The sequence below is a fragment of the Schistocerca americana genome, chromosome 5 (genome assembly GCF_021461395.2).
Source record: "Schistocerca americana isolate TAMUIC-IGC-003095 chromosome 5, iqSchAmer2.1, whole genome shotgun sequence".
Lineage (NCBI taxonomy): Eukaryota > Metazoa > Arthropoda > Insecta > Orthoptera > Acrididae > Schistocerca > Schistocerca americana.
In genome coordinates, this window is record NC_060123.1 from 690,779,019 (window position 1) to 690,790,878 (window position 11,860).

General features: G+C 38.2%; 1 protein-coding gene across 3 annotated transcripts in view; it reads left to right on the plus strand.

The window, feature by feature from the left end:
• The window catches only part of LOC124615942 (Bardet-Biedl syndrome 4 protein), a 127,804-nt gene extending 116,398 nt beyond the window's left edge, over positions 1 to 11,406 (plus strand). Inside the window, exons 10-11 of one of the 3 annotated variants that reach the window (XR_006979821.1) lie at positions 10,065 to 10,269; positions 11,180 to 11,308. Coding sequence is in view for 2 of the 3 variants with exons in the window: in XM_047144137.1 (XP_047000093.1) it covers positions 9,644 to 9,691; positions 11,180 to 11,311 (180 nt within the window). In the remaining variant the exon portion in view is untranslated. Of the gene's footprint in view, positions 1 to 9,643; positions 9,692 to 10,064; positions 10,270 to 11,179 lie in introns of all 3 variants that reach the window. The other 2 variants (XM_047144137.1, XM_047144138.1) reach the window with 2 other exon arrangements.
• The last annotated feature ends 454 nt before the right edge of the window (positions 11,407 to 11,860 follow it).

Genomic DNA, 11,860 nt, shown 5'->3' on the forward strand with positions numbered 1-11,860 from the left:
TGACATTGGTATCTACATAAGACAATATACCGTGAAATAGAAGGCAGCATGTTTGTGTGATATTAAATCTTGGGAACATCAGGGTCTGTGTGTTTTCGTATTGAGTTTAAATGTTCAAGGAATGCATTCCCAATTGTCTTTTGGTTCCAGTCCACAGACACAGTACATCTTCTACATATCTGTACTAATATTTGATGTTATCACTGAGAGGCTCATTATGTAGGAACTGTTTTTCGAAATGGTCCATGAAAGTTTCTGCTAAAAGAGGACTGAGACGAGGCCCCACTGCAAAGCTAACTATCTATTTGCATTGAGTACCTTCAAAATGAAAATAATTTGTTGTAAACATGTCTGGGTGATCAGTTTTGTGTCTTCTGCTTGTACAAGGTTGATACCTGCCCTGTATAGTAGTTCTGTCAAAATATCAAGGTGTTCTTTCACTTTCTATGTTTGTAAATAAGCTGCTAACATCAAAAGATACTAGTTTTACGCTATGTGGAATAGTGAGGTCTTTAATTTTGTTAGCAATGCCCATGAAATTAATAATGCCAATCTTAGACTTAAATTTTATCTCAGTTTTGATACAGAAATGTACTTCTTTGATAATTTTGTAGTTTGGTGTGATGTATGTTGGCACAAAAGATCATAAAAGTGGGCCTTTCCTTGTGTTGTTTACGAGATTCACATGCCACTGGGTTCATGTTGTTGAAATACTTAGCTTCATATTCACAAGTTACACTTTTGCAGGTCTTGGTTAAGTCTTTAATGTCTCTGTTGGTGGTTTTGGTGGGATCTTTGGTGTAGATATGGTAGCAATTGAGTGTGAGAAATTGTTTAACTTTCTTAACATAATTACTTTTATCTGCTTTTGTGATAATGTTGTCATTTTGAGTAATTTTCTTCGTTATGTTCTTCAGTGTGTTGTGGTCCACATATTGTGATGCAGGAGTGTCTAACTCAAGCCATTTTTGTATATCATGACTTACTGTGTGCTTGGTTGCAACTTCATTGTTTTCTACATCTTTCATTGTCTTTCCCGTCTATTTTTCACCACCCCCTCCCACCTCTGTTACGTGCAGTGCACTTATTCTCACTCTTATTAACTCGTGCACGATGTTTTAGTAGTAATTTCTATCTTGCATATTACCCTTTTTTCCTCCTTTAAGCTCTCAGGTTTTCAAATCTCGTCTCATGCATCCCCCAACAATCAGTCTTTCCTTCTCATCCCATATGGTAAGTCTCCCCTGAACCACAGTTCTGGTTCACTTTCCCAAAATCTACCCCTTTTCTTAGATCTCTCCATTCCTTTTCCTTCACCCTTCTTCCTTTCCCCTTCAACCCTTCTGCCTAAAGAAGGAGCCACTGCCTACAAAAGCATCCAAATCACGACAATCTTTTATATGTGTGTTCTGCCACCGCTTGGTAAGTAGATTTTTGATCTATCCAATTAAATAATTTTATTAATATATAGTACAAAAGATAAAAAAACTGTTTCAGAAACATAATACAAAAAAAGAAATAATTTAAAATTATTTGAACAGATATTCATTTACCAAAGGAAATAATTTAAATTTATGTTAACAGATGTTCATTTGCAGTATAATAGCACCTGTCATGTAAATATGTTTTCAAAGTCACTTTGAATATTTGTGTTCCTTTTATTTCCTCGATGTGGTATTTCGAAGTAGTTTTTGGCTTATGAGACTATCTTCAGCTTTAGGGAATGAGTAGAAAAGTTATCTGAAACATTTCTGTGGTGTCACCGACAGACACCACACTTGCTAGCTGGTAGCCCGCGGTCCGTAAGTATATGTCGGACCCGCGTGTCGCCACTATCAGTGATTGCAGACCGAGTGGCGCCACACGGCAGGTCTAGAGAGACTTCCTAGCACTCGCCCCAGTTGTACAGCCGACTTTGCTAGCGATGGTTCACTGACAAAATACACGCTCATTTGTCGATACAATAGTTTAGCATAGCCTTCAGCTATGTCATTTGCTACGACCTAGCAAGGCGCCATTATCAGTTACTATTGATATTGTGAATCATGTACCGTCAAGAACGACGTTCATCATTAATGGATTAAAGTTAAGTGTTCCACCAGCTACGTCCGTTTTTCTAGATTCTAATTTCCTTGTCCTGTTCCAGACATCACGCCAGCCTGCGTGAGCTAAAACGCGTGCCTTTCGGCCTCCTCTAGTAACACGGTGTTGGCTCTCCTGCCAACAACAACAAGTTCTTTCCAAGAAAGAAATGGAAGTGCTAGTAAAAGGTTTCAAATATGTTCCTCCCCATAAACCTTCTGAAAAACAATTCTATTTTTTAAAAGTTGATATAGAATGCAGTGTAAACAATGACATTGCAACCAAACACATAGTGAGTCATGATATACAAAAGTGGCTTGAGTTAGACACTCCTACATCACAATATGTGGACCACAACACACTGAAGGACATAAAGAAGAAAATTACCCAGAATGACAACATTCTCACAAGAGCAGATAAAAGTGATTATGCTAAGAAAGTGAAACAATTTCTCACACTCAGTTGCTACCATATCTACACCAAAGATCCCACCAAAACCACCAACAGAGAAATTAAAAACTTAACCAAGACCTGCAAAAGCGTAACTTGTGAATATGAAGCTAAGTTTTTCAACAACATGAACCCAATGGCTCCTAAACTGGGTGAATCTCTTAAACAACACAAATAAAGGACAACCTTTATGACCTTTGGTGCCAACTTACACCACACCAAACTACAAAATTATCAAAGAAGTACATTTCTGTATCAAAACCAAGACAAAATTTAAACTCGCATTCGGAAGGACGACGGTTCAATCCTGCGTCCGGCCATCCTGATTTAGGTTTTCCGTGATTTCCCTAAATCACTCCAGGCAAATGCCGGGATGGTTCCTCTGAAAGGGCACGGCCGACTTCCTTCCCCATCCTTCCCTAATCCGATGAGACCGGTGACCACGCTGTCTGGTCTCCTTCCCCAAACCAACCAACCAACCAACAAAATTTAAATCAAAGATTGGAATTATTAATTTTATGGACATTGTTAACAAAATTAAAGACCTCCCTGTTCCACATAGCATAAAACTAGTATCTTTTGATATTAACAGCTTGTTTACAAACATACCAGTTTAAGAATGCCTTGATTTTTGACAAAACTACTATAAAGGGCAGGTATCAACCTTTTACAAGTAGAAGGCACAAAACTGGTCACCCAGACATGTTTACAACAAATTATTTTCAATCTGATGCTGGTCAACACAAACTTTGCAGTGGGGCCTCCCCTCAGTCCTCTTTTAGCAGATACCTTCATGGACCATTTCTAAAACCAGTTCTTACATAATGAGCCTCTCAGTAATAATATCAAATATTAGTACATATATGTAAGAGATGTACTGTGTCTGTGGTCTGGAACCAAAAGACAGTTGGGAACACATTCCTTGAACATCTGAACTCACAACACGAAAACACACAGTTCGGTATGCAGATCGGTCCGCCCCTGGTAGCTGAGTGGTCAGCGCGACGGAATGTCATATCTAACAGCCCAGGTTCGATTCCCAGCTGGGTCGGAGATTTTTTCCACTCAGGGACTGGGTGTTATGTTGTCCTTACCATCCTCATTTCATCCCCATTGACACACAAGTCGCCAAAGTGGCGTCAACTCAAAAGACTCGCACCAGGGGAACAGTCTACCCGACGGGAGGCCCTAGCCACATGGCATTTCCATTTACTATTGAGATCGTTGAAAAATCCATTAATCTGTTAGATCTCCACCTAGATACCACTAAAACACACAGTTCGGTAATTTACAGAAAACCTACCTCAACAGACTCTGTAATACACTCATGTTCACAACGTGCTGCCTTCTATTCCATGGTATATTGCCTTACGTAGATACCAATGTCAAAACAGAATTTTCAAACAGAATCAGACACAATTAAATGTACTACATTGAACAATGGCTTTACCCCTGAATTAATTAACAACATTTTACATAAAAAGAACAAAGAAGAAAATGTTACCCTTTGCGTATGCCGCCTCTGCAGCAACAGTCATATGTAAAACCAACCAGTGTACTATCCCATATTAAGCAAAGCTATCGGAAAGATTAGCCAAAATTCTCAAATCCTGCAATTAAAAAAACTTTATTTTGTGTAGGAGCACTAGAGTCCATAGCCTATTGAACAGCTGTACAGCGCAGGCACTGACAGACACACTGAATGCCTCCGAATGTCATGGCAACCTCGGCCGGCGTCCTCCCGAGAGATAGTTACGTGAGGCCGCGCCGCCAATCATAACAGGACACGACAAGCAGACTCGATTACGGCAGGCATATTCCTCCGCCACTTGCCCTATATAGCCGCATACACAGCCACACCTGGCACTCTCGTGTTGGGCTACCTACTTGCTACGTCGATGTCGCACCCAGGAACGATGCTACACTGTGCTACGACTGTTTACCATACCGGACTTGGACTCTGCTGCCGAGTCACTGCCCTTGATCAAGCACCAAGTTGTGTTAGTATTGTGGAACTGTTGGCAATAAACAGAATTTGGAACTCACACCAATCGTTATTTGTTGTTTCTCCAATTACAGATATAACATTATTAACAGCGGTGTTTACGAAATCACTTGCAGTGATTGCAACAAATTGTATATTGGTCACACAGGTAGGACCATAACAACTAGGCTGATGGTACACAAACACAGCTGGAGATTGCATAAGTCAGACTCCACCTGTGCCAATTATGTGCTGAAGGAAGGACACAAATACCAAATCCACAGCGTAGTGCTACATGTAGGCAACAGAGGAAGAAAACTAAGCCTATTAGAAGCACTTGAGATAAACAAACATTTAGCTTGAAATCCCCAGCTGGTTCTGAATGCTCAATTTCAACTGACTACATTGCCACTTTCAAGTTTCATGTGTTGCTATCAACCAGCCATGTGCCCACAAACCACCACAATGACACAAACTGCTACACAAAATTAAAACATAACAGAATTTCATATTCCTCTCCACACAATCTTCAACAATATAGATTGAAATACTTTATATTTGAGTAGTGGAGTATGTTCAGTATTGCCCATTGCATAACATTGTTGTTTACAGTGTAAAACATTTTTGTTTCTCAACATAAGTTCTAGTACTGTGTTAGGTAGCTTTCAACCAATTTCACGATCTCACAGACTACGGCATTGTAGCCATATGTCCCATAATAATGTAAGATTATTTATTCCAATTATTGTGTATAATATTGTCCATTGCCTAGAGTTTAATTTACAGTGTTTAAAAACATGTCTGTTGCATAACGTAAATGAAGAGTACTCCGTTTAACGGTATCTCGAGTTAAGAATCAAGTTTAATACACAACAGTATATGCAAGAAATTGTATCTTCATCTACAATGTTCTATTACCTGGAACAACTGTCCTTTTCAGATGTTAGTTCGAAAAACAAAAATGAGTGGAGGATAAACTGTGTACTTATTATTCAACCTTAAAAGAGTAATGTGTAAAAGGTGGAGGAAGAGTTCAAAAAGAAGAATGCGAGTGACTTTTACAGGACCTCCAGAGAGACACTACAAAGAAATCAGCCACCATGTCTGTGTTTTAGGCAAATGAGTGTTAGCATATTAAAATGACAAAGAGAACAGTCAGCTCTTGACTGTTTCATAGTGCTGTCAAACTGTGAAGAGCCTCTGTAAAGATGGGATTCTCAGAAACAAATCCACTTTAATTTAGACTCCAAACCTTGGTAAAATTAAGGATTTAATCATGGAACTCAAAAATAATAAAGCACAAGGTGAAGACAGCATTGCAGCAAAAATGTGGAAAATTGGAGAGGAAGTCGCTGCAGATGGAATACATCGCCTTATAGAAGAAACATGGAAGACTGAAAAGATACTAAAAGACTGGAAATGTTGGTTTCCAAAAAGGCAGGTCATGGGTGGAACAGATATTCAACTTCAAGTCCATTCTGAGAATTGAGCAATAAGAAGGAAGAATACAATAGTAATTTTTGATTCCAAAAGATTGTATGACTCAGTTGATGGTCAAACTTTTTTAGGGTTTCAGAGGAATTCTGACTTTTGGAAAATGATGGAAACTGTAATACAAACCCTGAAAGACACCTTCCCAAAAGTTAAGTATTTTTTGAGAAATCTGAGAACCTTTGAAATAAAGACAGGGGTGAGGCAAGAGAAATATTAACCCCTAATTCTCTTCAGTATCATCCTGAAGAAAATAATGAAAATCTGGGAAGAACTCTGAAGTTGGGAGGAGTGAGTGAAATACACCTTGGGAAGAAAGGAAACAACTTTGAAATCAGGTATTTAGCTTTTAGCAGTGACCTGGTCCTTTTAGATGGAAACTGGAAATCTTGCATGAAATCACTGGAAAAATAGGTCTAAAAGTCTCATGTGAAAAGGTGGAATTGTATGGAACATAGACAGCAAGGATAGAAATACTTGGAGGTAAAATATGGGAAGATTAAAAGACAGATTAATTTAAATACCTCAGAGAATAAATCCAACCCAGTGGACTGGATAGAAGTCAAAGTAAGAGCCAGAAAATTAGACCTTGCATGACACTAACACAGAACAAGTACAACAAATGAACAATATCCTAAAGGCCAAAATCAGGCACTGTAATCCAATTATAAATTCAGAAGGCATTTATGTTTTTATGTGTCTGTTTATTTAGAATAAGGAACAGTCATGGAAGTACTTGAAAAGAAGGAAAGGAAGAGTCTGAGGAAAATTCCAGGACCCCAAAAGACTACTGGTGGAACTTCAAAGAATAGGAAAAAAGGAAGAGATCCATAAGAACATCAAAAGGATTGTGGACTAAATGTGTAAACAACAGTTGAAATTTCATTGACCCCTAGCTAGAATGGACAAAAACCAACTTTTTAAGCAGACCTTGTCATATCATACATTTAAAAGTTCACTTTTAAGTAGTGGCAGCTGGTGATCATGTGCTACAGCACACTATAATTTCACACTAAAATTGTGCCATTTCTCTTCAAGTGTAAGCTGTAAATCATGCTAAAATTATGCCGATTCATTTCGAATGTGAGCTGGAAATCCCACTAAAATTATGCCATTTCTCTTCCAATGCATGTTGGTATACAAATAAAATGGACAAAACCATGATTTGTGGTGCTGCCTCCATGATGACCAGTACCAGTATAACCAATATCGAGTACTGAAATGATGGTCAGCCACACTATGATAGTCAGAGAAGGGATGCAGATGTCTGTTGTCAATAACACATGCTCTGATCTTATATCATCCCTACTGGCACTGAGGGTGCTGTGTTGCCCGCAGAACCAGGTCAATATTGTTTGTTGAAAATACATGAAAATTATTGTGAAAGTATAGAGTACAAGCAATTTTAGAGGAGCAGCTGACATATTGGTACTGTAGCCCAGTGGCTAAGGGTACCAACTGGGCAGTTTGCTGGGTTAGGTTCGATTCCCAGTGCTACCATCATGTACTTTTTTAATTTCTTGTGGTGTTAAATGATTATTATAAGATTTAAATATATTTAAGCAGTTCAATTTACATATCCAAAATAAATATGTTCAATTTAGCTACAATTACTACCCTTATAAGTCAAAAGGCTATTATAGGAAGTGGTAAAAAAGAGCAAATATATGAGGAAATTTAGTATTTAAGTCTATGGAAAGAGTTGTATATGTGGGTTTGATGTTCGCAATACACTTTTCTGTTTTCTTTGTTTATTTTCGGTAACACTGATATGTGTAGTACTGGGGAAGTGAAAGATCTATGACATATTAAAGCATTAATAATACTAATAATAATAATAATAATAATAATAATAAATAATGGAAATCATAGCAACATACTTGATCTATTGCATTATGTAAAACTAATATTGCAACAATTTTAAGTCATGACATAGTGCAACACAGTCTGTTTATTTTTGTAGTATTGTAGCACATTTGTAAAATTTTGCATGAACCGCCATTGCTTCAAAGTGGGTGGGAGAGGTGTAAAGAGATCCACAAGAAAGTGGCATTATACTAGAACTGATTGAAACTAAGAAGGATTCAGGAGCAAAATGTAGGGGGGGAAATCATTTGAAGAAACCATTAAAAAAGAGGTCCACACATTACATTTTTAAGAAGGAGAAAAGGCGAAGAAGTGAGAGACTGAATAGGTTCCAGGAAGATAGGGTAAGAGTAGCCAAGAAGCCTACCATGAGGTCCACAGTTGGCCGAATTCAGAATAAAGAAGGGGGGGTGACTGGCCATTGGGTTCATTGTAGTGGACATGTTGATGACTTACACTGCTTTGGCTACGAAACTGTATATGTACCTAGTACGGGTAACCATTATATTATGTGAGCTGAAAAATGTTGTCATGTACTAACACTTGAATGCCATTCACCCAGAATAGTGGCAATACTGCAAACACAAAATATCCACTCAAAAGCCACATGTTACATCTTCACTCATGTGGTGTGGGAACTTACTGACTGGATAATACTTGTATTGTTGTTGTTGTTGTTGTTGTTGTGGTCTTCAGTCCAAAGACTGGTATGACACAGCTCTCCATGCTACTCTATCCTGTGCAAGCCTCTTCATCACCAAATAACTACTGCAACCTACATCCTTCTGAATCTTAGTGTATTCATCTCTTGTTCTCCTTCTACGATACTATAAGGCTTGTATTCAGTCAGCATTCTCTGTATTAACTTTGTGTGTTGGGAGTTACTATGAATATTAAAAGTTAATTCATTGCTAAATATTTCAGGTTGCCTTAGTGAATGAGATTTTAATATCCAAGACACTCCTGTGTCTTCCAAGCTTCTGTACAAAGAGTGAGTGAGTGAGTGAGTGTGCGAGTGTGCGCATGTGTGCATAGCCACAGTTTTTTGTTGTTGTTGTTGTTGTTGGTGGTGGTGGTGGTGGTGGTGGTGTAATAAGTAATATATTTTAGTGTAAAAGTTGTTTGTGTGCTGTCTTTTACTGCTTTGTTTGAGTGAAAGACCAAGTAGCTGCTGTTTATGTAAAAAAAAAAAAAAAAAAAAAAAAAAAAAAAAAAAAAAAAAAAGGATTAAGTGGTTCAACAAATTATGAGAAGGTGCTGTTGATTGAGAGGAAATAAGTGTTGAAAGTAGTGGTTGTATAAAACATGTTAAAGGACACAGGTGCTAATTTTTCTGTTCCAACAAAACAATTGAAACCTTTAATAAGTGACAGGTGGTTGTTAGTTTTGTGGTAGGTCTCAGTCAATGACAAGGACGGGGAGGGAGAGAGAGAGAGAGAGAGAGAGAGCATGTTGGTATGTATCTGTTGTGATGTTTGATGTTGCAAAAATTTAAATGGCTCAGATAATAAAGTGTGTTTGGTGTATCCATGCATTGTAGACAAATTCTTGTAGACGGAAAATTCAACTGTGATGCTTTAAAAGCTCCGATGTTCTGTTTTTGACATTGGGGGAGGCATTTCTTCCGTGCATCATGAAAGCCCTTCCATTTGTTTCCCATTAAACTGTATCTTCATTTAACATAAAGTCTTCTGCATATGGGACTGTGTCATAAAGCCTCCTGTGTATGGTACTCCGCCGTATTATAAATAACTGTCACCTGTGTTTCAGCTATGGTTGCAGTGGCCTCCTCTTGGGTCTACTGGTGTATTTTTTATGGTAAAGTCACGTATATTTTGTGTAGATTGCTCTGCTTTGCATGACATTGTGTCATAGTTCTAAAAACTAAAGATATTATTGGTTGCTACTGGCGGGAAACATCTCTTGTTATTAGTGCACCCTGTTAGGCTCTGATTGCTGGCAGTCAGGATGGTGCAAGCTTGAGTCTATCCTCTCTATTCATGCTGGGGTGTTTTAATATCTCAATGGCCTCTCATATCCTATATTTCACACTCCCTGGGTGTGTGATAAGTACACAGGTTTCAAGAATTTTATTTTCTTGCATCAGTCTTCTACTGTTTGGCCACTGCATATTTGTTGTGCTGCCAAAGTTGAATGTACCACTCATACTTCTGTATGTTTGCTGCTGCAGGCTTGCTGGTTTTACTGATGTAGACTGGCCCAAACAAAAGAATGCACAAAAGACTGGACATCAACCAACTACAGCTAGCAGCACACTTACCATATGTGAAGAATGTCATCAACAGAATTGGTAAACATCTGCATGAGTTGGTGTCCAGGCCATCCTCTACAACACCTGCAAGATTCAGAATGTATTAGGCTCGAACAAGGACAAGGTAAAGTGTCTGCAGATTGCAGGTCTGCACAATGTAGACTATGAGTGTGGAGAAATCTACATCGACAGAACTTTCAGATCTGTAGCAATACACTGGAGCATGAGCAGTACATTCAACTTGGGCAGCACAACAAATCTGCAGTGAGCAAACGCCATGAAGACTGTGGCCCGAAAATAAAATTCAATGAAAGCTGCATTCTGGGATGGTAAAACACAGGATCAGAGAGGCCAATGAGATATTAAAACATCCTAACAACATGAACAGAGAGGATGTACTCAGACATGCACCATCCTAGCTGTCAGACATCAGAGTTCAGCTGGCTGCACTAACAACTTGAGACAGATCGTTATGAGCACTTAACTGCCACTGCATGGCCTTTGTCCAGCATGAGGAAAATGAGAGTCCATATGCCAGTTGTCAGTGTCTGTTAGCGCACTTTGTGAGGAACAATAGAAAACAGCAGATATGCATTTCTTCTACCACAACCTATCATGTAATACCTTAGTTTTTTTTAGGACTGTGACCTTATTTTATGTTCAACACACCATTTTTACCAAAATATAAGGTGCTGTACAACAAGAATACACTGGCTGACCCAGAAATGACCAAAACGTAGGTGATAGTTATTTACAATAAAAGGCGATTCCATAGCCCAAAGGCTTATGTTAACTGATTCTGGCTGTGGAAGCTTATGCAGTTATATCTTTCTTCATTTGTATGTCCTGAAACAGAGAAAAAAAGGGACATTGGGAACATTAACTAGGAAAGTTTATATGTAAGTTGCACTGATTCATACATGAGCAGTGGAAAGGCTGGAATAATGTTTGGTTACTGCATGGTAGTGTAAGGATAGATTAAATCCTAGATAAGACTGAGAGATAAGAAATTCATTATTCTTCTTTGTTTACAGATGCTTGAGGTTGCAAGCAAAATGTTGGAAACACTTTCTGTAGAAAGTGCTGCTTCCTTATCAGACAACAAGCCTGCTGATGTTCGTACACCCACACCTGATTACCTCCATATGGGTCCTGATGAAGTCTGAACAATTGTAACAAATTAAAATTTAATTAGTTGGTGTAATAACAATTAGGTGGCTTTTATATTTTGTACATTCTGTGAGATGAAATTAAAGTATAAGTTATTATGAGAAGGGTGATTCTGCTTTCTTTTTTTTCTGTCAGCTGTTGCACAGCTATGTACATTATCATCTAAACTCTGACTTTGATCAAGATAGGAGATATAAATGTTAAGTATTATTGTACAGAAACATTAATATAATGTAGGCTAGCTGGAAAAAAAAAAAAAGGGGGGGGGGAGATGTAGTTTATTCCAGCCTTTAGTGAAATGTACAATTTTATGTTGGCTCGTGTAAAGCAAGGAACAGTCTTTGCACAACCTTGAAATCTTATCCAGATCAGAATGAATACTTGCACAGCTTCTTCCAGACAGTACTTCACTGTAGATAAATGATCATCTGCAAAACACCAGAAGTTACATCTGTATCTATTAAACGAATATGTAGATAACACGCTAGACACTCCCTACCAAGAAGTCCTCAATCAATAACCAAGTCATGAAATTTATTTGATTC